Genomic DNA, 26,867 nt, shown 5'->3' on the forward strand with positions numbered 1-26,867 from the left:
CCTATATCACCAATTCTCAAAATTTAATATTCATAGCATGAATTTTCAGATACTTCAACATAAAATTTTAGAAATTTATGTAAATTGGAAGAAACCCTATTTAGTTTGTCCAGTTAGTGAAATGACTGTATTATTCATCTTCAATTCTCCTTGAATGCAAATAAACATGAATTAGTATACATAGAAAGCAAAAATAAGATAACGTTAGCATGGTAACAGCAGTTTATGTTTGCACACAACTCCTTTAATGAGACGCTTGGCGTTGAATGTCATCCATGACTCGAGTGTGCCGTGGTGTATTGTCTGTGGCAGGTAAGTGAAGAATGTCATTGATGTGCTCATCTGTGAGCCTTGTTCTGTATTTATTTTTGACATAATGCAGTCAAGAGAAGAGTTGTTCACACCTGTAAATGTTTCTGAACATGCTCATGATTTGTGCCGCATAGGCCTTCAGTTGTGAGCATCTCAGACAGGGAAGCATACGATAGGCGCGGGTGAGATCTTGGTCAGGGCTAACAGCGGTGAGTAGATGAGATCATTTCGAGATCAGTCACTTTTAGTTGAAGATGAGGTGGAATATTTTCACAGTTAGCACCGCTGAGAACAGACAGAGTTCTCTTTTTATATTCTTGAAGTCATGTAAACTGGCTTCAAATTCTTGCTGTAGATCACACACAACATCAGTATACTTTTCTAGCTGTGGTTCACTTGGCCGATCTCAAAGCATTAGAAAGCTTTGTTCATCGACATTGGCCTCTCTCAACTGTGATTCCCACATTTCAAGTTGACCGTGAAAACCACCAGCAGCATGATAGATGTCACTAATCAGCTGATTTTCACCTTGCAGTTTAGTGTTGAGTTCATTAAGGTGCAGCCTCATATCCACAAAAAAGCAGTCATCCAAAAATTGAACATCATGAAACAGGCAGCTGTTTCTCTTGCAATCTATATAATTCTATTATTTCAGTTTGCAGGTTGATAGCTCGGAGTGACATCTTTTCCTTTGATAGCCAGAGTACTTGAGCAAAATATGGACCCTCTTCTAATTCTGATTCGATATCATTGAGAAACTGACGAAATTCACAATGTCTCAATCCTTTGCGCTGCAAATAGATTACATATTTAATGACACTTATAACATGATCTAGTTTCATTGCCTTTGCAGCCAGGTTTTGTTAAGGCAATGAATGCAGTGAAATTGTAACGAAAGTGGATTAATTCCATCTTTCTAGAGCTCCTCCATTAGCAAACTTTCGAAACCATTGACACAACCAATCATAGCAGGCCTCCATCTGTTGCTATGGAACATAAGTTGCGGAGAACAAGATTTTTTCTGCTCTTACCACACATTCTTTCCTGTTATACGACCATGCGTGTTGCACAGAGCAAGTAAATCGTCAGTAATAGTGAGCTCTTTGTCTACTCCACGGATAAATACAGCTAACTGGGCTGTATTTGTTCCACCTCTCGTTTCATCGAGTGCAATTGAATTTGCTATAAAACCTTGCAGTTTATCTTGTAGCGGTCGCTGCACAGCTCAACTCAAAACTTCAGTTCGACAAGCTACTGTACGACGGGAGAGGGGTATACCGTTAAAAGTTCTCTTGGTTTTTTCATCAGAGCATATAATATCAGCTGCAACTTCAATACTCTCTTTGATTAACTTCCATTCAAAAATGGCTTTCCACACTTGCTGGTTCGGTAAACTATCTTCATGCTTGCTAAAGTGGCCTTTTGACTGCTCTCAGTAGGAGTCCTCATCATACTCTGCTGTTTTCTTCCGTTGCTAAGCAGCGTCGCAATTCTTGCCCTTTTACCATCATTAGACATCTGCCCATTTACTGTTCCATGCTTGGAGTTGAAATGCATATTTGCATTGCTTTTTTCCTGGTCTTGATGATGTCTAAACATTCTGAACATGACATTCAATTCCTGTTTGGCAGTTCCACCATAAGAAATTCATCAGTCCGCTCTTCGTTGAGTTTACAATTCCCTTCACCTATTGAACGCTTTGAGTTTTTTTGCTGCACTAGTCATTGCTGCACCGTAAAACTCGCCACAGAGTTGCTGAATATTTTGTTGTAGAAAGGAACTGTTGGGGGATTCTCCATGCAAAAAGGGGATTTTATTTTTCGCAGGACAAGCACAGGGATAACCCATTAGTGTTGTATTATTTCATCAATAAGGGAAGCAACTTTTTTATGATGCCAGACTGACAATCGATTTTTGCATTATTCATATAAAAATACATTCAATGTTTTTCTCTTTAGCCAGCAATGAAAAGGTCACATTGAAGCAGCAAAAGGCCGCAGGGGCCTGAAGGCCGCACCTTGCCCATGCCTGTTCTATGTCGTCTTGATTTGTTTGCTATAAATATTCTTGGTCTGGTCTCAAAATGGTATGACCTTGAGCATGGAATACATTTGTTTTTGGCTAACTTGCAAGTTTACAGACTATACTTTAGAGGAAAGTATTTTAAATGTGAGAGGAAGCAACTCATAAAGTTTTGCATTTATGATTGTCTCATGTTTCAATATCCTTTGAATATTACATGTATGTAATCTACTAGGGTTTGAGACTTCGGTAATTGACCTGGTATGGCATTAGTTACATTTGTTAGAGCTCTAATCATGTTATCAGTTTAAGCTCCTTATGTGTGAAATAGCAAATTATTTTCTTTTTCCATTCATAATTAACTTATGAATTTTCAAATCTAATTTTATTTTATCGTTTCTGACCTTTTAAAATTGGTCATTGATGTCAAGATATACAATTGCCTGTATCTAGTAAGCGAGCTCAATATACTGATTTTAATTTATGCAGATTGGCAGGTCTAAAGGCTATTTGAAGACATTCATCATAGAGCCTTTTGTTCCGCACGAGCAGGTATGCTGTCTTTTCGATTATGTTACAAAACTACAGTAAGTTGTTCGCTTGAATATGATCTGTTCTGTATTCTGCGTGAAATCATGCGTTAAGTAGGTTAGCCTATTACAGATAGCTGGCAGTGATATGTGAAGTAGTTTGTTTGTTTACAATCTGGCCTCTTGTAAGAGATCTTTTTTGTTGACATTGGGTTTATTCTCTTCAGCAAATGTCAACACCTAATTTGCTTGGAAAGCCTTCCTTCTATCAAAGATTAGTCTAAATAATTTGTCATTGTGTCCACTAAAATGGCTGCTGCCGTTAGATCATTTTTAATACAGCTAATAACTGACAATGCTTGGGGAAAACAACTCCAGCTCGCCATCGTTCACTGATGGAATGTCAATGCCTCAGCTTTTGTTTGTTGAGCATTTCGTGAAGCAGAATTTTTCGGTACATATTTATTTTTAGGTCGTACTGTTTGGCCTTTTAGCTATGTAGCTAAATTACAAGTATAGCTAAATTGGCAGCTTCAAAAATTAATGCTGTCATTGATTTGAATCATTACGTTAGCATCAGGTTTGAGGCTACTTTTCCATAATCTTAACGACAAAATTACACTTTTTTTAAATTTTAGGGCTCGAGAAGCAGTTGAAATATGTTAAATTTCAACTACTATCGAAGTAAAAAATTGTTTCATGGCAGAAGTTTTTACCCCAAATATTTATAGTAAAAAACACTCCTTAAATTCTTTGTTCGATATCGTAGTTATTTGACTTGCTCAAAATGAATGAGTTACGTGTGTAATAATTTGTATTACAGTCAGAGGAGAGCTATGTATGTATTTACTCACACAGATATGCAGATACCATCCTTTTCTATCACGAAGGAGGTGTTGATATCGGAGATGTGGATGCCAAGGTACCCTTTTTTAGGTTTATATTGTCCTTTTCTTGTCTGATCATGCTCTACTAGTAAGATTTGTTGCATTTTAGTAAATAGTTGTCAAACTAGGAGAAGTGAGAACATCATGTGCCGTATTATCCACACACTGTTTGCTGTGTCAAAAATTTGGAATAGCAAATATTAAGTTTAGACATTTAGAAATCCGTTTTTTGTCAGCTTATAAAAGCAATTTTGGCAGCCTGAGAGGCACACTGGCTTGCCGACGCCTGATGTGATGTTTAAATACATCAGTCGGTACAGACACGCAGTTGTCAAACACGAGTTGCTCATGAAATTGTGGAATTACAATGTCTTATTCACAGATGTGGTTATAGTGTGCTATGTTTTTACATGTTGAGTATTAGTAGGTGTTACGCTATGGTAAAGGGTAGGAAAGGATATTCACGATTAAATTCGGAAACCATTAATCTAAAGCGCTCTACAGCTGGAACACAATATGGGTTTATGACAAACTTTAATATTGTATATGAATAACACAGTGTATGGTTTACAATTGCACTAGCTATATCACAGAGTGTAGCTATTGTGTATCAGGCCTGTATTCACTGGTTGCAAGTTGGGGCGGCTAATGTTAGGCGACTAGTTATGAACACCTGGGAGTGTGGAGGGGGTAGTGTAAGCCCCCCAACAGGTTTCTCTCATGTGGGGCCTCAACCAGGCCTCACATACGAAGTTTTAAAAATTTTTATCGGAAAGTATCAACATTTTTCTATTTTTTGAGATTTATTTTGTTTTAAGGTGATGTGACTGCCGGGACATTTTTAGATTAAAATAGGTAAAACTTGACTGCAGTTAAAACGCTCAGAAAAAAGACATCTTTTTCTTTTGAGCGTTTTAACAAAGATCAATTTTGCCGATTTTATTTTAAGTTCATCCGGAGGTTTTCACGCTTTCAATGGGACATGGCCAAGCAGATGTTTGGTAAAACTTGACCTGTTGCAAACCTTTATAAAAGTCTTTAACAAGAATATTTTGCCGCTGATGATGATAATAATGACGCCTAAGAACTACTAAAAGTTGATGTTTGTCTCTATGGCTTGGAATAAAGTGATATTCTACAGCGATAAAAACCGTCTCCATTACGGTTGGACAAATAACTGTTCGAGTAGATGATGTTGAGGTCGAGTTATCTGAAGCAATTTATTATTGCGTGGGAACAGACCAAACAAATCCGTTCGAGTTAACCATGTGTTCGAGATGAACTGTTACATTTTATCCAAAGGCGAGTTATCCGAGTTTGACTGTACTTAGCCGCGGAAAATTCCTAAAAAGTTGGGGCGGCTCAGCCTGCCAGCCGCCTCAGGGAATACGGGCCTGTTGTGTATGCTAAAGTATTCCAATCAGGTATATGACGGTCAGAGTAGACTGTGCTCCCATCTATCAACATACAGGTGTGAGATAACGAGATTGGCTGCTTTTATCATTATTGCTGGATTTACTTACAGGCAGTGGCAATGGATGTTGAGGTGGGAGCTGACCTACCAACTACCGAGGAAGTTACACAAAAACTTTTAACCGCTGTGCAGCAAGCTGATGTTAAACTGTATGTTTAGTGTGCTGAGTTTTAATTATTCTTTTTATGTATCTTGTAGATGTTTTCAACGTGTCCGCTTGGATTAATAGGTAATATAAAAAAAATTACAGCTTTCCTTGGTTGAGAAACTTTGCATGTCCTCTTGGGGCATGTACCTGAACCAAATACATTTCATGGACAGCCAACTCCAACATCTTTGACGGCTAGTGTTTGGCGAAAGCAGAATTTTTATGCAGACAAATTAACATAACCGAATAACAAAAGGAACTAGTATGTGTGTGACTTACCTGGTGCTATAATACTTACATACTGAAAGGTTACAAGAATGTTTGTTACTTTAGGCATGACATTTTGAGAACCTTTGAGGGTCCTGTTGGGTCATGTTTAGGTAAAACAACCCGCTAACACCGTGTTGTTCTGCAGAGTCCTTCATGTAAGGTCACCAAATTTCAGGTCATTAGAAGCATCAGTTTTCGTATAACTGGCTAAAATGTACAAACTTAATTGGCTTAAAAAACAATCATGGTGTCGACTAGTCTCTTGATGGCGTATAAAAAATTGTCCGTTATTGTTTACAAAACATTAGTCTGAGTTCTGAAATACTTTGCTCCAAAAATAGATTAACTAGTTAAAGATCTTTTGCTAGTAGTATGTGTCAAACATTTCAGTAGTACTTTCATCTAGACACTAATAACGGTTAGTAAAACTCATACTGAACAAACACATTTAAAGAGTGATTTTATTAGAAACGATCAAAGGAGATGCCAGCAAAAGTAGTCCATTTTTTGCGTCGACAATAAATAGTTTAGTACAATTATTTTATATGTAAGGTTCAAGCTCGATTAATTTACTAGTCATCCTAAATAATATGGTGTAATTATTTTTACACGTTAAATATAAGCGTGCGCAGTTAAACCAATTACAAGAAATATGATGCTTCAATTGTCCTAAGTTTGATGATTTTTCATAAAAGGCTCTGATCAACAGCACAGTTGCTTCGCCTGATCGTGGCCCAATGGGTTCTAGCATTTTTAGACTTGGCTCCAAGTTCTTTAAGTTTTTGGTTGTGGTGCTGGATGATGTTGAAGTAGGCAAGATTGTATTGATTATTCACAGACATTCACTAGATTCTTTCTTTGTCTGATGTTTTCATTAGCTGATACTATTTACAGACTTCTGGCTGGTTTCATAGTGGCACTCTACAATTCCTACCGCGATCTCTTCTTTACTTACCTGGAGATCAACCCATTGGGTAGGCAAGGATCTCACTTGTTTTTATTACCTCATCTGCTGTGACAAGTTGGGAGTTATATACAATGTACTCATCTGTGTTTTTATGTGGGAGTTGCTTTTTCCTACAGTAATCACAGGAGGAAAGATCTACATCTTAGATTTAGCTGCTAAGCTAGACCAGTGTGCTGAGTATCTCTGTAAGATGCAGTGGGGAGATGTTGAGTACCCCGCCCCATTCGGTAGAGATGCTTATCCTGAGGTTTGTCGCTATTGTTTCCTATCTTTGTTAGTCAATGACTATCCTATTTCATTGATTAGATTGATTTATGAATAGTTAATATGGTATAATTCACGTTGAATATGTATTTCCTGTTGAAGAACCAACCAAGTTGTTTTAAAAATGCGCTATTTAAAATTGACACGCAAAAATTTCAGCTTGGATGTAAATTGTTGATTTACCTACATTTGTATGTTTATAAAATTGCAAAATCATTTTTGATCGACTAGCAGTTTTATCATTAGCATATAAAATTCACTAGTAGTAGTATATGTGAGAAGCCCGTGTCGTTGGTATGGCAACTTTACTACTGGATAGAATCTACTAATGTATTTAATTAACAAAATTTGATGAAAGTTCAGTCAAAACTATGCTATAAAACAATTTAAACTAAACTACCATCACTATAATAACAGGATTTTGATGTCTGCAAAAAGCTTAGGCGATTCTCTGAGCTATAATGCAGAAGTCTGTTTTCACTCTCATCCACCAGGCAAGTTGATTCATATGAAACTTGGTGTGATATGTTCTGAAAATTTTTGGTAAACAACTTTTTCTTTTTATCAACTTAATGCACACCTACTTGTCTTGTCCGGAAGGAAGTGTAGTTTGGTTACCAAAAGGTCAATCAGAAATACTATTACTTAAACTTCCACAAACAATGTCAATCTAGGAAAAAGTACCTCTATTTCTGCAAGGGAGCGTATCTGATGTGATAGTAAATGGCTGAATATTACTGTTGTAGGAAGATTTTTTACCATTTTCTGAGTTTTCATGAACCTCTTCTGCTGTAGATACAAATTTTGTTATGAGAACCATGCCATGCTGCATATTTATTACCAAATAATTATTTAATAACGAATATTGTTAAATCAACATATCATTTCCCTTAGTAAAGCAGTTTCTTTCCAGTAGCTTGCTATGTACTATGCAAATTAGTTGTACAGTACGTACTTAGTCAATTATTTTCTGACCTTTGGGAATTGTTTTCTCGCTAGTAAACAGTTTACTCAAGAACACAACTCCCATAGCTACTTTGCCCTCAAAACTAATTTCATAATGTCATGCCCGTAGATAGTGTAAAAGCAATGCAATATTGCTTTAGTTTATTCTAGTTCTTTTGACAAAGGAACTTAAAGGTTGACTTGCAACAAAATTCACATTACAGTTATTTGGTATCAAAAGGTTCACCATGTCTTACTCTGTTGTGTTGTAAGTGCCAAATATGTGGAAATGTGATTACAAGCTCTTAAAAGCTCAAAAACGAAAAGCCGCCGTAGATTGGAATCTCTTTATTTCGATGACGTAACCACGAAATTTGGTTATCGTCTTGTCACGTATATTCTCACGTGAATTGAAAGGCCAATACAAAGCTCAATATAAAACTTATCGTAGTACTAGTTTATGACAAACACTTCGGGTTTTACCGAAGACCCCGTATCAAATATAGATGCTCGCTACTTTACAGTTTTGTTTCGGCATTATTCAATCGTCAAGTCGTAGTCTGATCATGTGACCCAATACTTCGAAAATAATTTTTGCAGCACTTTTCGATTATCACAGGTGACCAACAAGCTCATCATAATTATCAGACAATGATATGTACTCATTCGAGGTAAGGTTAAAAGGTTTAACAATTTTTTACGGTAAGTTATAAGATATCAGTGCTAAAAGTGACAGCATTACAATGACGATAAAATAGACGCGTAAGATCAATAGACATGGTTTTATTGAATGCGTGAAGTATATTTGTGAAAATATTTCGCCGAATAAGGTTGCAACAAAGTGTAAACAGAAACCATCTCTCACAGCTACATCACATTAGATCCGTTTTGGAAAGGAAATCCAAACTACGGCAGTCTCGTGTGGCTGCGATTTTCTGTTCATTTTTTAGCTTTTAAGAGCTTGTAATCACCTTTTCACATATTTTGGACCTACAACACAACAGAGTAAGACATGGTGAATCTTACCATATCAAATCACGGTAATGGGAATTTTGTTGCAAATCAACCTTTAAGAGACTTGAGATTTCTGTTGAATCAATCAAGCGCTATTTAGCTGCCTTATTACTACCTTTGTATATTAAGTTGTGGTTTTTAGGCATAATATATATTATAAGATATAATATAGTATAAGATATAATATATTGTAAGATATCATATTGTGGTGTTTAGGAAGCCTATATTCAAGATTTAGACAGCAAATCTGGTGCATCGCTTAAGCTCACCATTCTGAATAGAGAAGGGAGGATTTGGACTATGGTGGCTGGAGGTGGCGCTTCCGTCGTCTACGCGTAAGTATTAGTTGTCTACTGTGCGAGACAATTCCTTGGTTTCAGTATAACATATCAACATTACAATTGAATTTTACTCGTACATTATTAACAATTTTTACTTCTCATGTCTTTCTAAGGAAAGACTAATAACATAGCGTATGTCTTTTGAGTTTGATGCATTCGTAAGGTAACCCTCATTCCCATTTCACGCAAGCGTTGTGAAGACCTAAAATGAAATTTTTTTGTTTGACCTGTTATTTCCCAATGTTGTAAACTACAGAATATGTAGTGTGACACCTCTATTGCTCTACTGCACCACAGACACACTTTGATAGCTTTGAAACCTGCTACTCATGTCGATCAACTTTTTCCACCTCCATCATTTACCCGACTCGTGATATCATCATCATCTTCACCATCTTACTTATAACATCAGCTGCAGCCTCTGAAAAAACCTCAGCCATAAGGACTAAAACATCTCTCATTCAATCTAAATGACAAAAATACATTTTAATGGCGAGGCATTTTATTTCAGTAATATATTTATATTATTATTTATATTTAGTCGCTATGTTATTGTGATTGCCTGCCCTTACTTAATATACGCTCCGAGTCCTTGATGTTTGATATTTTAGTGATACCATCTGCGACATGGGTGGCACATCCGAGCTCGCAAACTATGGTGAGTATTCAGGAGCCCCAAGTGAGTCGCAGACGTACGAATATGCGAAGACTCTGTTATCCCTCATGACAACCAGTGCTAAACACCCGGAGGGAAAGGTTCTCATCATAGGCGGTGGAATAGCTAACTTCACTAATGTGGCCGCTACGTTCAAGGTACCACCATTGTTCTTGTTTAGTTGTTTACTAGTGCAACTGCTAAAGCTGCCTGTGTGTGGCTGAGACACTCTTTCAAATGAGTCTGACACCATAGAAAGAGTCAACTCTCAAACTCTGAATTGCAATCATCTCTAAGTAAAATTTCCTCTACAAATGCCGTAAAATTTAACCGAATGGTAGTCTTAACGTCGGAAGCAAATTTAAATGTACGACTTTCTAATTTTGTTTAATCATCGCAGTTTATATTAATACATATGTTTGCAGTTTCCGTTTACACAGTTTTGTCCCAACATATGAAGTTATTCCTAACATGCGACATTTAAAAAAACTAGTGGAAATGTAAAATAAAGGTATATAAAAACAAACTATATATAGTTTAAGTTAATTTCAACCATATTATTTAAGCCCTATAATATTAAACCACAAGCTGGAGTAAGTTACTCCCACTACTACCCAACTTATGCATTACTGAGATGGCACTTCTATTCACATAAAGACCTCACATAAAGACCTCACATAAAGACCTCACATAAAGACCTCACATAAAGACCTCACATAAAGGCGCACGTAAAGACCTCACGTAAAGACCGCACATAAAGGCCTCACATAAAGGCCTCACATAAAGGCCTCACATAAAGGCCTCACATAAAAGCCTCACATAAGGCCTCACATAAAGACCTCCCATAAAGGCCTCGCCTAAAGACCTCACATAAAGACCGCACATAAAGACCTCACATAAAGTATTAACCGAAACCAATTCTTTTACTGATTATTACTATACTTTTTATATACATGTAGTTTAGGTTTTTATAATTAGTCTTTTATATAATTTATGTTTTATCGCCTAATATGATTATTTGAAGTATTTATTGTTTTTTAATCTCCGGAACAAATAAACAAAATACAATGTATTTGTATAAGGATGCTTCTTTATCATAGGATAGATTCGACATCGGAAGCAAATGCATGTAGTGCAACAAGTTAATTCGTTATGTTGCGATCTGACTGTACATGAGTACTCTACCAGTGGTACTGGCCTGTGTGCATGTAGCAAGCCTGAATATGATGTCTTCAAGTCAAGGACAGTTGAAAAATTACATAAAATGTGCAGCAATGATCTTTTTACACGCTTTGAGTGTCTGTTCACATGAGCATCTGAGCATCCCTCGAATTGAGCTACAACTAATTCAGTTCTAGTGTTGCCCATGACTGCCATCTTATTTCTGATGACTAGTTTATCGTTTAATGATGATTTCATGAGTAAGTGCTCTGTAAGTGCTCTCAGTGCTCTGTAAGTACTCCGAGTGACATGTTCTACATTTACTGTGGCTGCAATGGTTTACATCTACCTTGTCCGATCATGCTACAAACATTTTCATAAATATGGTTAAATTTCTAGTTGACATATTTGAGTACGTAAAGGTTTGTTGATTTTTCGATGCTAGTAGTCTATAGCTTGTTTTATATATTGCAAGTGATTTGTGGCATAACAAACAACGCAGGAGGCTTCATCTTAGTATCGCTTGTATATATGCAAAAATGCTTGATCTGTTAAAACATTGCCATGGGTGACTGCAGCGTGTAATGATCTGGCCTTAATTTTTAAGGTTTTAGGCAAATTAGTTATTCTCTCACCGTACACTGGCCATTTATAAATGTAGGGTTATTTTCAATTATTCTTCGACCTTTTTATACGCAGAGATTATTGCAGTGGTATAATTTTCAGTTACCGTTAAAAGTACAAAAAGCACTCAAAACTGAATATAAAAATCTGGTATAGAGCTGAATGATACAGAATTCTTTAGAACAAACAACAGCATACTTGAAACATTCATTGTATATGCTTTTGAACTTGTTTTAAACACATCGACACTGCGTGTTTGATGGAAACCTATACTCACTCAATACAATGTAGATATATTTTGGAGTTGTTTTTCCTATACTCTAGATTGAAAGCTTTAGCGTCATTCTTTATTTCAGTCTCGGAAATCTTTTGGTCAACGAGACCAAACATAGTATTTCTGCGTGTCACACTGATACTATCATGTTGGTTTTGGCTGTCTTTCGCTGTACTACAACTTGGCAACTGTGTTGCGTGATATCATGGTTTGTAGGGTAAGAAGGAGAAGACAACTTTCTGACTTTGTTTCTTGTTTGAGTTTTTGTTTGCATGTTATGTTGGCATATGCAGAACGGAGTTATTGTCTGTTGTACATGTAGTTTATAACATGAAGCCACTCAAGAGATGTCATTCTGCTCGCTGCAGTTTTGGCTTCATTACTTTTAGAGTAGTTTTGCCAACTATGTTTGCACTTATTGTATGCCGGACTACGAATTCAATGCTTGGTGAATATTGAGTCTTCGGGGTCAATAAAATGGAAACAAAAGTTCCTTTTAGACTATGTTTTTTGAAAGGCATTAGTTCACTTTTTTCTAAATTCCCAACCTAGATAGCCAACATAAAAAATAAATTAACACTTTGCCCAAATCAATTTCCAGCTTCATTTCAAAAGTTATCAATTCGTACTTTGTTTTCATACCAGACATGTTTAGGTAATTCAGATGATTTAGGATATCTTCATAAACTTAGCAATTTCATTTTTCTATCGGCAAGCTTCCTGATTGCTCACATAGAGTGCAAAATGGTAGGGATGCTAAATATGATGCAAACAGAAATCTTTTAATCATTTTGCATCATATATGGTTTGGATGCAACAAATAACAGCTTATGGGTAAATCAGAGACTCGGTGAAAGTTATTGCTGTAGATATCATTTAGATTTACATTTTAACTAAACATTTTAGCCAATTAGTTCGAGCGTGACGATGATTCTCAGTAAGTCATAACTTAGTCTTGGATTGCTCATGCAATTAAGATTGGCCATTTTTGGGATTGTACTCTGTATCACTGATTGTACAGAGATGATTAATTAGATTTGCGTGTATAACACTGACACGACAATTAGTTCAGCATATTTATTGTAATAAAGATTAGTCAACTTGTAGTGTCAGTGGTAGTAGCACCTTTTATTGGCAATTGAGCTCATGAAAATGTTCTACCTGTTATGAAACTTGAAGCAGTTTAGAAGTTGTCTTCTCATTTCATGTGAAGTCCAATGGATCACAGTAGCTATTAAATGAAAAAATGTTTTGCCGATTATGTCATCCTATAAATATGTAATATATATAGTATATATATACTATATATTTTTATATATAGTATATATAAAAATAGATGCATGTTTTATATAAATGTTATATATATAGAATATATAAATATCCTAGAAATGTATTTCTTTGATCATTGCTATTGCCTAGTCGCCTGTGTAGCTTACTCTTCATTCTACTCTCAATCTCTCCCCATATTGTTGCACTCCTGCCGTTTTTCATATAATTATACTGCGGTCATGCTCAGTCTAACTGCATCAACAATCTTGTTACGCATTCTTTACACGCTCCTCTTTTACAGGGGATAGTCAAGGCCCTGCGAGAATATCAGCTCGCACTGCAGGAGCATCATGTTAAAATATATGTGAGGAGAGCCGGACCCAATTACCAGGAAGGCCTTAGAATTATGAGAGAGATGGGTATGTACCCAGTAACATGCTATTGAGAATAATATTATGTAACCTAGTATATATATATATATATATGTATATAATATTATGTAGTCTAGTGTAAGCAACGAACTCCAGACGCATTAAATGCACATCATCAGTGTGAATGAATATAGATTTTATATATTTGTATTATATAATTGTACTAGTGAATGCACGGCGTTGCGCGAATAATAAAAAGGTTTTTACACAGAAAATGTATTTTTAATCAACATATACAACATCTACCATTTCAACTTTTAAATGAGTGTTTCTTTATTTCTGTGTACTGTGTTTATAACTCTGTAATTCATACTATATCGGCCGCGGTGCCTACTACAGCTACATATATACTGATTGCAATAGTCTTGTTGGCTATATGAGTTTGAGCATTTTTCTTCTGTCCAACAATTCTAATGCTAGCTGAAATGTCTAGCATGAAGCCATGAAAAATTGGCATATGTAATGACTATGTGCATAATTGATTCCATAGTATAGCCAGTTGCAGTGTATTGTATTAGATAAACGCCTGCCTGTCTGCACAACTGGAGGTTCCAAGTTCAAATCCAGTGCACAGCGGATTTTTCATTCCTAAAACTATTTTGCTATATCTGGACACACGAACAAACAAACAAAATGCAAACTTTGAAATTTATACATACTGTATAGACTAGATAGATGAATGTTCGACGTTGCCCGGATAATAAAAATGTCTTTGCACAGAAAATTAATTTTTATTTAAGATATTCAACATTTACCATCATAGATTTCAAACTTCATATTACGAAAAAGTATTTTGTGCAACTCAAATAAATTAAGAGTTAAAATAAAATTAATAGTTCGTTTAATTTTTAAATTAAAATTAAAACGAACTAATAAAACAAAATGAAAATCACAAAGTTTACTGTTGCTGCAAAAGCTATTCATCATGATTTTGATTACGACAATACTGGTACCTCTCGATACTGCCACAAGTGTAAAAATGAGATATCGAAATTAAGTTCATCAGTGAAGCCCACGAGGGTACCTTGTCTCATTGAACCGAGAGAGAATGAAGAGGCAATTCCTACTTGAAAATGTCCACGTGAACATTTTTTAGTTTTAAAATTTCTAGCAGTTACCTCTTTGCAATAACCGAAAATTGAAGATTGAAATTGTTACAGTTGCACTGTACTGGTACCTTTGAATTTGAAATGGCTCATTTGAAAATTACAAATTAAAAAAAAGGTAATGGAATGTGAAAGGGTTTTAAAAAATTTTAATAAGAAAAACAAATGCAAAAGGTAATATTAATTGATAATAAAAAGTACATACTCATTTACTGCAACCATGATAAGTAGACCGTAGATAACATAGCTGTGATGATAAGGAGCCGTTTGGTTAGGCACACGTGTTTGCAAACGCGCTTACAATTATCGCGTGTTCAATTCCAGTGCTGTGCGGATATTTTCATTGCTAGACTTTAATAGCTATGACTGGACACATGGACGACAGAAAATAAAAGACAAACTAGACAAACTTTGAGGTTTATATATATATGTATGGTTTGTTGTACTCTAACCTGTGGTCAGTCAGTGTCTATATGTTTCCATAGGTCAGACCCTTGGTCTCCCTCTAGAGGTCTTTGGACCAGAGACTCATATGACAGCTATAGTCGGCATGGCCCTTGGTCATGACCACGCTAAACCTACTCCTGAGGCGCAACTGCATACTACAGCCAACTTTCTTTTACCTGACAACGATGGCATGGTGAGTACAATTGCGAGCAATTGCTCATTAACAAAAAGTTACTACAGTATACTCGCTATTAAAAAAATATACACATCTTGGAGTTATTTTCCCTTTGCACTTTGTGAGTCGTTTTTGTACAAGACATTTTTTTGAAAAGCTATAGCAACAATGTTTTTAAAGAAATCCTCTAAAAAGCATGTAATGAAATATTAAATTACCTATACACTTATTAGAAATCTGTATATATTGACCTTGTACCATAAAGACTTATCATAGAAGGCATATATGGCCTGTCTCCTGAAAGGTAGCCATTGCTGTCGTGACAAACTTTTAAAAACTTGTGTGAATGAAGGAGTGAGTAAATATTTTATTCTAATAGTAAACTTGGTATGAATCTTAGAGAAATGCCACAAACAGTTGACTTCCATCCTGATCTATTTAGTTGACATAGTAAGTCACCTTGCTTTTATTAAAATTCCTTGACCTCTACAGGCAATGCAGAGTGATGAGATGAGAGTTGCATCAGCCATCCAAAGCTGAGTTAAGGGAGTTTTTAATAAATTAGTCTCTCATTTTGAACATGTCTCGATATGCATAGACATTGACACTTTCTTTAAGATATATACTAATTGTTCCTCATTAATCAGTCTTGAAGTAAATTCAATGTAGCACCGGCACTTCTTGGCCCTTCCGCAGGACAATCGCAGGAGGCAAGTTTGTATAATTAGTGAATTTTACATTTGCTATCTCGTGTCAGGACAACCAATGCTTTAAGCCAAAATAATCTGTCTTGTCGAGCTGATTGAAGGGATGTCTTTTTAAAAAAAGAAGACAACTACAAATATTGGTTATTGTCGATTTGTTTTTGTAAAGTTCATGAGAATTCATGTTATTTTCAACCTGTTTATAAATAAGGTACAATGTAATTTGTAATTATGAGGCAATCCATAAACTGTTTAAAAAATGTTTAAGCATTCATTTTATTACTGGCAGCGTCATCATTCCGAACTTGCATGTAAGTTCATGCCATTTTCTTTAAAGCGTATCTTTAGGCCATTTTAAAGGACACAACACCTTTTTTCATCACTTTTAATGGTCTCTTCATCCAGTACATTAGTCTGGGATGGAGTGTATTTGATTATTTTGCATCGGGTTGTTTCCCCTTTTTAGTGTCAAATTGTGTTGTTTTAGAAATGTTCTACTCAACAGGTAAGTCACTTTTAGCGTAGTTCCTATATTGTTTATGCGTCACATTATTCATCCTTTTGTGCGACAACTTGGTATTTGTGTGATTCAGCGAACTACCCTCACTTTACCGGTAAGCTTTATCAATGTCAGCATTATCATTCCTCGCTGCCTCCCACTGCTGGCCAGTTATAAGTCATATTTGTTATGTTATCTGACCCATCATGCCTTGTATGCTTTCTGCGCATGCTTCTACTGTATGCTTAACTATACCGTTGCTTTACGACATCAAATCAGTATATTTTTATTATTTTACATCCTGTTAGAGGACTTGGTTTGAGCTAAATGAAACTGTTTTTGTTGGTTAGCAATCAACTTAGTTAACCGAAGACAAATGTACTTTTAGCTTTATTGTTTTGAGAATAAATACATACATTTCTCAAGATGTAAGGCTATGAACTGATGTCCTTTTGCATATAATTTTACAGCTCATTTTTAACGCTTTTTCCTACTATCAACCTTTTTGCTCTTTGCAATAGATGAACGTTTTATAGGGCTCACCGAGTGTAAGCAGAAACCAATCAGCTGCAGATCTGACTAATAGCATAGCCGAAGCCAAAGAATTCAGCCAATCGCTGTTCACACCTAAGACGCGTGCCATCGTGTTGGGAATGCAGAACCGGGCTGTTCAAGGCATGCTCGACTTTGACCATGTGTGCAGTCGTGCAACTCCTAGTGTTGTTGCTATGACCTATCCGCTCATGTGAGTCACTATTCAAGCTATGACGGGAGTTGCTCGCTCTATATCGAGTGTATTTTGTGGTTTTGCGCATTTTTTCTGGGAGTGTGAAGCTTTGTGACCATTGTGTCTGTCATTCTCTGCTTGTAGACTGTTCGTATTACTTCAACCAGAGCTCTGTTAGATATGTCAAGTTTTCATTATTGTATATATAAGATTCTCTAAAAACACCTTGCTCTTACTGTAAAAATATTTAGGTATCTCATTGCTTTGGCCATGTTGATGGTCACGGCATGGCTTTTGTCTGAGCAGCTCAATTGATAAACAGATACTACGTTTGTTAGCGGTAGTAAAAATTCTCTGCATATGTTTGAGCAGTGTTAGAAGCTCCCTTCCGTACTAGCTATCTATGCGCTAAATTTGAATGACAGTCTAGGAAACTGTTGACTGGATGCGCCACAAAAAATTGACTTCATCATGCAGACAAATTTGCAAATAATTATCTCAAGGAAAAAAACTTAATTTCTTAAATGTAAAAACAGGTGTTTAGACTTGAGAGTTCAAACTGCGTTGTGTATGTTTGTGGACTAGCACCAGTCCAATATCAATAGATAGACGGATGCTGTTAATAGGTCAATAGCCCTTTAACACACGCTGAACTCTGGCATGTCCTATGTGTACCTCATATAGCGTGTCAGCTTCCGCTAGAGCTCACTATTGTCCACTCGTATTTTGTAGCGGCGACCACAAGCAAAAGTTTTACTGGGGCCACAAGGAAATTCTATTGCCAAGTATGTGTCAGATCTCATGTAACTTAAAATGTGTCAGATCTCATGTAACTTAAAATGTGTCAGCTCTCATGTCACTTAATGTGTCAGCTCTCATGTCACTTAGTATGTGTCAGCTCTCATGTCACTTAATGTGTCAGCTCTCATGTCACTTAGTATGTGTCTGCTCTCATGTCACTTAGTATGTGTCAGCTCTCATGTCACTCATAAAGTGACCCATGTCGCTCTCTCGTCACTTAGGTTTTAGTGATAGTGACCCTTTGCAAATATTTACCTTTACATCTCATGACAGTAAACTGTTCATGGTGGCACTTTCTAACAGCTGTTTACTATGAATTATGGTTTGCCGGTCATCTTACGCAACCACAGCCACTTCATTAAGATGATAGTTTCTCGCTGATCATGTTCAGTGTATTGCTGTTGAAGAGATTGTCTCTCCAAACTTCATTTTTATGATGGCTGCGGTTTTTCCGGCATGTTTTTCATTGTAATTATCTTTGATGATAGTGCAATGCATGTTAGCCTGTCTTGACAAACTGTTGTTTTTGCGGAGTTGTCCCCCGTCGCGCGGGCGAGCAACACAACAGCTTGTCACAAGACGTACTGCACCTGATGCATCAGCTGGACTTATAGGGAGTTGTTCTTTTCCATCTATGCGGCTTGGTTGCGATGTTATGTCGGTCGCTCCATTGGTAATCATAACGGATTTCGCGCAAAAATTTATGTAGAAAAAATAAGATCACAACGTTTAACCAGCAACCAGTCTCTGCGGTAAACTTTAGTAGAACTTGAGAACTTAAGCAACAACAGCGACTAAACATGTCGTTATTTGTGCGCTCAGTCAGTTTAATTTCTATTTTTGTATCAGTCAGTTTTATTTGTTCTTATGGATTTTATTTTCAATTTATTTTATTTTTAAAATTTACTAAAGGTTACAACAGAGTTGTAAACAACCAACAGTCTTTGGTTAAACGGTGTAATCTTATTTTTTTCTACATAAATGTTTGCGCGAAATCAGTTATGATTATCAATGGAGCGGCCGATATAACATCGCAACTAAGCCGCATAGACGGAAGAGAACAACTCCCTATAAGTGCATCTGATGCATCAGGTGCAGTAAGTCTTGTGACAAGCTGTTGTGTTGCTCCTTGTTGGGGACAACTCCGCAAAAACAACAGTTTGTCGAGACAGGCTAAATGTATGTAGATTAGTTTGATAGGAGGTTTGGACAGTTAGTGTTTGACAATTAATACTTAATCTACATATAAATCTCAGTGTTTGTGTTTTCTATGAATCAGTGTCTCCAGCTATAGCTATTAAAATCTTGGAATAAAAGCTCACATCGTGTTGGATTTGAACTCGCAAAGAGTGCAACCGCTTGTTTGTAAACTAATCATCTAACCACAAGTCTATGAAGGCTACGATTTCGTAGCTCTTACTATATATACTGTATACCCTTTTCTCGATTTCACACGCTAAGTGATGTATTAATTGATACATTGCGCCTACGGGTTGCGATGCCCTTGTTATGAAATATTTTTCGCCCAACTCTATAAACCACGATGCTTTTTTGGCCTCACCATACTAGGGCGAATTTGTTTTCCGTCATACGATATCAACAGAAATTACTCTCAAAGTTAAAAGTTGGAAATTAGTGTATTGATTATGTACGCTATTAAGAGATATACGTTGCTCGCCATGTCAGTTCAGCGTTATCCGTTATGGTTAAACGGATTCGCAAACAGATAGGTGATAAAATTTTAGTTAAAAGTTTGTAGTTTACTAAAATATATACTAAAACTTCTTTTAAGTATGTGTTTAGTAAGCTAAATTCATTTAAATTACATTCAACATTTATGTTACACATCTGTCTCGAAGGTAAAAACTCTCCACAGTACGTTTTGCATGTAGTACATTGTAATGTTACATTTTCTTGCAGATCATAATCACAAAATGCACTAAAGTTATTGTAGGTAACTATAGTTACTAAGGTTAACATATTGTTTGGTTACTATTTTTTAATGATGATGATTTTTGCCAGGTGTTTGCATTAGATAATTACCATGGGTCTCTATACCACTCTATACGTCTATACGATATTTTCATCTTATGATGCCAACGCTGAAACAAACGAAAATCATATAATTATATACCAAATAATTTTTTATTGTAATCGTAGCAAAACGTACTATATTTAGCCATTACTTGCTAATGATTTCGCACTTATATTTGAACACTTACAGTTTTATTTTTTTTCCCTGATTTATTTCACCAAAACACTTCTTTCATTATATGAAATTTAAAAGTTACAGTTGTTTGGAAATGTTTGAAAACCTTTACAGCTGTTTTATTTTTTCTTTTAATTCATTTGAACTGCGCACAAACACTTTCCTCGTGATATGAAGTTTGAAAGTTAGAATTGTAAATGTTGTATATGTTGAATGAAAATAAATTTTCTGTCCAAAGACTTTTTTATTACCCGGGCAACGCCGACCATTCAACTAGTAATTAATGAAAGAGAAAATATACTAAATATTGGCTAGCAGTCGAAAGCTCTGTCATGATGCTGTGTTATTGAACAAAATACTGGTTTGATGGCATATGCAGGTAAAATATATGCAGGTAAAATAATTGTTTGCGTTTGTCTGGTACAGTCTTACCTTGACATACGAGCTTAATGCGTTCCAAGGCTTAGCTCCTATGTCAATTTGCTCGTGTCTCAAATCAATTTTTCCTCTATAAAATAACTAAAATACAAATTAATTCATTCCCACCTTCTAAAAAACATTTAAAACAGGATATTTTGATGAAAAAACATGTTTTTAATTGTTCTGATTCACCACCTACGCTCACAAAGTAACAAATACCCATCTAATGGTTATGATCTGCAATACAATGTAACATTACTATGTACAGTTCTGTATGGAGTTCTTACCTTCCAGACATATGGTAGTGGCTAACTGCAGTGTGAGAGAGACTTGAGGGCAAGAATTTCGGTACATTAGGCTTTTGTAACGCTACGTAACACAACATAGACATTAACTTTTTACTTGAATGAACTTGGCTTATTATACACACACTTTTGAAAATAAACTTTAATCTTACGTTACACTAAACCTAGTTCTAATTATGTTTCTATTTTAGTTTCGTTCTTTTCGTTCAACTTTTTTTGGCTCATTTGCCTCGCTTACCGACTTGCTTTCACTTTCAGCCAACCTTTTTTTAAACTTTTTCAAACTGATTTAACGAGAAAGACCAAGCAATGCTGTTCTCATTAGCTCAGCCAATTAATTGATGTCGAGACACTCGTATGTCTATGTATGACTCGTATGTCTAGGTATGGCTCGTATGACTCGTATGTCTAGGTATGACTCGTATGTCTAGGTATGACTCGTATGTCTAGGTATAACTCGTATGTCTAGGTATGACTCGTATGTCTAGGTATGACTCGTATGTCTAGGTATGACTCGTATGTCTAGGTATGACTCGTATGTCTAGGTATGACTCGCATGTCTAGGTATGACTCGCATGTCTAGGTATGACTCGCATGTCTAGGTATGACTGTACATTGAGTTTGTCTTGCCGCTGTGCTTTGGCATCTTTTATCTCTAGTGACTAGGTTTAGCTCATTCAAGCAATCGCAAGTTCTTACAGGGTATATTATAATTTCCTAAGTGAAGGGATGAACTTCTAAATGATGAGATGAAACCACCAAGCTAAAATATCAAGCGTGTCAGATTTGCTGAATAATCGGTAGCTGCTGCCGCTAACAACATGGATTGCGCTTGTGCATTCACCGATCTCTTTAGTTGGCTATACCTATCATATATTATCTCATTTGAATGAGCTTGCATTCTGTCCTTATTCCTCAGTAGCGTTTAGAGTTTTCTACCTTCTGCCATAAATGCTATTTTTAAAAATAAATGTAAAACTACAAACCATTCCTTCAGTCAATCAAAACAGTTTTTTATTTTGCTAACATAGTCATAGGACACAGCCATAGCTTCAGGTATGCCCGCATTTATTACTGGCACCACTGCTTAAACGGATGACTTCATCTTAGTTTTTGTGCATAGTATAACAAAAATTTGTCTATTACAAACAAGTAAAAGGTGGCTTTTATGTTCAAAAGTACGATTTTAAAAATCAGTTCTCTTCTATTAATTTAAGAGAAAACAGTAGTATGTTTTTTTTCTTTTATTAATTATTAATTGTCAAACATTAACTGTCCAACCTCCAATCAAACAAATTTACATACATTGCATTATTATTAAAGATAATTGTGACGAAAACAAAAAACATGCTAGGAAAAATCGCAGCCATCATAAAAATGAGCGCATCTGAAGTCAATACGATTTAAAAAATCAGTTATTTCAAAGGTGTCAGTAGCAAAGTCCATGTGTTTGTGAAATGGTTGAGGAGCCGACAAAATGAGAGTTATGTCCTCATGCATGTGTGAACTAATGGTCAGCCCTTCTATCTCTGCTCAATGTCCTCATAAAACGTGTTTTATGAGGACATTATTATCGCAAAACTCTAAACACTGATTCAAACATGGCTGCTCTATACTTGACACACTCATTTTTGTTATTATGTAGTAAAAATGTATTATAATTTCAAGTATAATTTTTAGTATTTTTAACTTTGCAGGACTATTGCATTTGCTGTGACATGTGTAAGTCTTTTGCTGTCATTAGTCACTATTGCGATATTTTCAAACTCAGTAAAATGATAACAGAGCAGTCTTGTAAATGTTTTTTAATGAAGAAGTTCAAATGTTACAAAAAATACTCCTAGTAACATCTCTGATTTTTTGCTAGTACATATACAAAAAATGTGTTATTTTTCAATTTTTATTATCTAGGCTTATATGAGCGGAGTACGTAAGCTGTTACTAAAATAGTTGGTTGGGCGGCACTTTAATGTATCTTTACACAAAAGGCGGGTCACTTGAGGCAAGTCTAACTTTAGTTTTGTTTCAACTCATAAGATCTTCTCAAATGTTGCGACACTCAGCTGTCACGTGTCATAAGGTTCTTTTATTACATGGTATCTAGAAGAGTGAGTGCACAAAAACAATGGCCTTTTCACCTCGTAGCAATATATTCTTCAGAGGTGAGGAAAGAAATGTATTTTTAGCGCTGTTACTCTATCTGACACCGGGTGATTCAAGAACTCAGTTCATTTATGGTAAAAAATGAGATCTGTGAGCTTGAAAACTGCTTCAAGATCTTGGCTGTTCTCCATCAAACACACCTGGTAGTTGACATCGATCTCGCTTCCTCTAATTGGGAAAGTTGAGTTTGAGCAACCAGCATTTTTCAAATATGTTTTGAGTAGGCCTCAGTTGGTCTCCAGGAATGTATGTACACCTCTACTAATGTATAATCATAGAAGTATGTATCTATATTTACAGGTGTACATTGATGTGCTAGTTTTTCACCTTGCTAGTTCTTGTCAGTTTTTGCGAGCCGCTTTACTTATCTGTGGCTTGTGTTAACATGACCTTTACGCGGCGGCTTTCACATTTACTGCAGTCTACAAAAAGATGAGTGATGCAATGAGCAAACATCCAGAGGCTAGCGTGCTGGTGAACTTTGCGTCACTCCGATCTGCCTATGAGAGCACAATGGAGGCACTCGAGTTTCCCCAAATTCGATGCATCGCCATCATAGCCGAGGGCATTCCTGAAAATAAGACAAGGGAGATAATCCGCGCCGCTAATAAGCGTGGTGTTACCATAATTGGCCCTGCCACGGTATGCTACATAGCAAGGTCTCTCTCATATCATAACATTGTTTGGGTCTAAAACTATATTTAATTGTAAATATGCTGCTTTTATAGTCTGCTCTGCATTTTTGCTTCGTGTTATCTTTTTAGTTCCTTTGTACTAAACCATAGAGATGTTACTGTGGGTCATGTTATAGACTTACCTATTACGATAGCACATATCCTAAAAACAAAACCAGACAATATTGTTGACTTTTTGATAGTTTAAATGATATCTTACGAGTGAGTAAGAAAGTGTTTGAAGTTTTTGTATTTGGCTGAATGGCAGTATAGAAGGCAATGCCATCAACTGTTTTGTTAAAGAAAAATATGTACTGATAACTCCATATTGGTGGCACGCTTCAGCCACGGCCATTTGGTACCGCTGTCTATTTTTTAGCTAGTAGGAGAAGCCGTTTTACAATTGGTGTAGAGAAGGTACCAGTGGGAAAGAGTGAAGTCAAAGATAATGTGTTTGTAAAATCATAAATTTTGAGAATTCTTATAAATTTTGATTATAGATAGCGCTCAATATTTCACAATCTTTATCCGTTAGGAACATAGGGCAAGTTGTGATAAGCCTCTTGGAATTGCATCATAGCATTAATGTTTCATCGCCCAGCTGGTAAAGCTCAAACTTTTTCAATGAATGTATCACAGAAGCTAGCCTTAGTACCTCTATGCAACTAAATTGGTATAAAACCCAACCCACAGGACATGCGTAAATAGTATTTTGAAACTAATCATGTATCAGTAAAAGATCTGACAAGTCGCTTTGTCAATTAACATGTGATCTCACTTGCTATAGCTGTAAATACAGCTCAGACTACTTGGGCTAGATTTTTATCTGTTACCAACATTAGTTAAAACACGTATTTTTGTTTTTTATCCTTGGTTGTTGGTGCAAACAACCGACAGCATATGCTGATTCTGTAGCATCGGTAGTTGTCTCACCCTCTATGTCCATAAGATAACATATATTCTCTATAGCAATGATCATGTTCATTATGTTTAGGGAAGCTTGTGCATCAACTACCACCTTTTTTGCAAAAGTCAGGTCTTTTGCTATGGAAGGTTTTAACGTGGCAATGGTGGGAGTGTATTTGACCAATTAAGTTGTATATTCACACTAATCATGTCTTCCTATTGGTCGTATATGCTTACTTGTTGTTAAACCACTAGATCGTCGCGACTTTTACATTGTACAATAGAAATACTTTTCTCATGACAATAATCTATAGCTTTCTCGGTAAGATTCTTACAATCTAAAAACTCAAAGATTCTTGGTTTCCGGAGTGTATAGGATATTTTAAGTCGTATAGATAAAAAGGTAAAAGTCGGGTGTTTCAAAATCATCAAAAAAATGGCAGCTTTCCTAAAGCTGTTAAGTGTTAATTTGTGGTTTTGAGAAGAAATGATTCGCGCAATGTAATTTTTCCATTCTTTGTTAGAAATCTTTGTGCACCGAAGTTTCACTCCCGCGAGATATATGACCAGTCAATGTTGTTGGTAGGCAACCAGATAACTGGTTGAACTACAGCACCTGGCTGGTCTATTTAATCATTGTGGAATCTGGTGAAATGTTTGATACTTTGGTACAAACATTTAAAGTGAAATAAAAAATCGTAAAGTATCTCTTAAGGCAGTTGTTGTTTTGCTTTGCAATGCTAATATCTGCACTCTAATAGCGTCCATGATGGATTGGCTGCGATTGCTTGACATCCACTGTTGATGTCCATTCTATTTTTTTAGTATTCACCCGGTCATGTGCTGGCCGTTTAATGACAGGAGCGGCTTATACATTATGGAGTGCATGAGCAAACAACTGCTTGTGTTAGAAACGTGACTATGATGTGATGTGTGCGTAGGTTGGAGGAATAAAGCCAGGCTGTCTCAAGATAGGCAACACGGGAGGCATGATGGATAACATTCTCTCCTCGAAGCTCTATCGTTCCGGCTGTGTAGCTTATGTGTCAAGGTCAGGAGGGATGTCCAATGAGCTCAACAACATCATAGCCCATAATGCTGATGGCGTGTTTGAAGGTGTGGCTATCGGCGGAGACAGGTGGGATGCGTAGTCAAGTGTAATGAACACGTTTTGTAATAAACATTAACGTTCTAACGTCGTTTTCTATTCCGTGACTCCAACATGCTACATACACCATCATATGTTTCAGTTGATGAAATTTATGTTACTAAAACCTTCAATTTATATCCCGACTCTGCAATACTATTAGATATTAAAACACATTTGTTCAACTCACTCAATAATTATTGAATTCTGTCTTCTCATTTTCCTTTTGGCTTGTAATGTAATGTTACTACAACTTTCAATTCACTATTCCGACTCCTCCGTAACACCATTAGATTACCAACTTTTAAACACATCTGTTCAACTTACTCAATAATTCATGAGTTTTGTCTTTTCATTGTTTTTTCTTTTGGCGTGTAATGAAAACATTATTTGGTTGATGGTTATTAATACCACTGAAAAGTTATGCATTCATACATCATAAATTAAGTGATGTTTCCAGAAAGGTTGCATTTGTAAATGGTGTATTATTTGTAGGAATTTCAAAACCAATTCGTCAATTTTGTTGACATAGTTAAATTATGGTGGTAAAGGTGGTAAATGTATTGGAATGACCCGTGCCAGCATGCAGCCGTGATTGGCAGAGGCTATTTTCGTAGTACATATGTAAACTTGGTTTTTCACATCTCAGCATTTGACCTAAAGAGAAATGACAAACTAGCATTTTTCTTGTAGATCATAGTAGGTGTCTAATTCATACTCACTTACTATTACTAATATTGACTTTGGCTGTCTGCTTCCTGCATTCCAACATGCGACACTGTTTGGCTTGCAGAGATAGCATTTCATGTTTGCCTACAGTTTTGTTAGTCTCACTCATGTCTGTTTACTTTGGAACTAGAGCAAGCATACTGCTTGCATGACTTGCACTTTTATCTTTCTACGATGCAGTTTGTTTTACACATTTGTAAAAAAGAATTTTAGTCTGCCAATCAAAATTCCTAGTCTTGGTCACTCAACTCTGCCTGTGTCCATTAT

The 26,867-nt window shown here is 36.1% G+C and overlaps 1 protein-coding gene across 2 annotated transcripts in view; it reads left to right on the forward strand.

The window, feature by feature from the left end:
- LOC137391068 (ATP-citrate synthase-like) overlaps positions 1-26,867 on the forward strand; it is a 58,885-nt gene that overhangs the window by 2,473 nt on the left and 29,545 nt on the right. The window contains exons 4-17 of one of the 2 annotated variants that reach the window (XM_068077414.1): positions 2,824-2,886; positions 3,688-3,786; positions 5,277-5,374; positions 6,538-6,617; positions 6,727-6,857; positions 9,050-9,168; positions 9,786-9,987; positions 13,459-13,576; positions 15,180-15,334; positions 16,508-16,525; positions 17,056-17,264; positions 17,979-18,031; positions 23,566-23,786; positions 25,666-25,862. In XM_068077414.1, coding sequence (XP_067933515.1) covers positions 2,824-2,886; positions 3,688-3,786; positions 5,277-5,374; positions 6,538-6,617; positions 6,727-6,857; positions 9,050-9,168; positions 9,786-9,987; positions 13,459-13,576; positions 15,180-15,334; positions 16,508-16,525; positions 17,056-17,264; positions 17,979-18,031; positions 23,566-23,786; positions 25,666-25,862 — 1,763 coding nt within the window. The remainder of the gene's footprint in view (positions 1-2,823; positions 2,887-3,687; positions 3,787-5,276; positions 5,375-6,537; positions 6,618-6,726; positions 6,858-9,049; positions 9,169-9,785; positions 9,988-13,458; positions 13,577-15,179; positions 15,335-16,507; positions 16,526-17,055; positions 17,265-17,978; positions 18,032-23,565; positions 23,787-25,665; positions 25,863-26,867) is intronic. The other variant, XM_068077415.1, reaches the window with a different exon arrangement.

This window comes from Watersipora subatra, chromosome 3 (assembly GCF_963576615.1).
Source record: "Watersipora subatra chromosome 3, tzWatSuba1.1, whole genome shotgun sequence".
NCBI lineage: Eukaryota > Metazoa > Bryozoa > Gymnolaemata > Cheilostomatida > Watersiporidae > Watersipora > Watersipora subatra.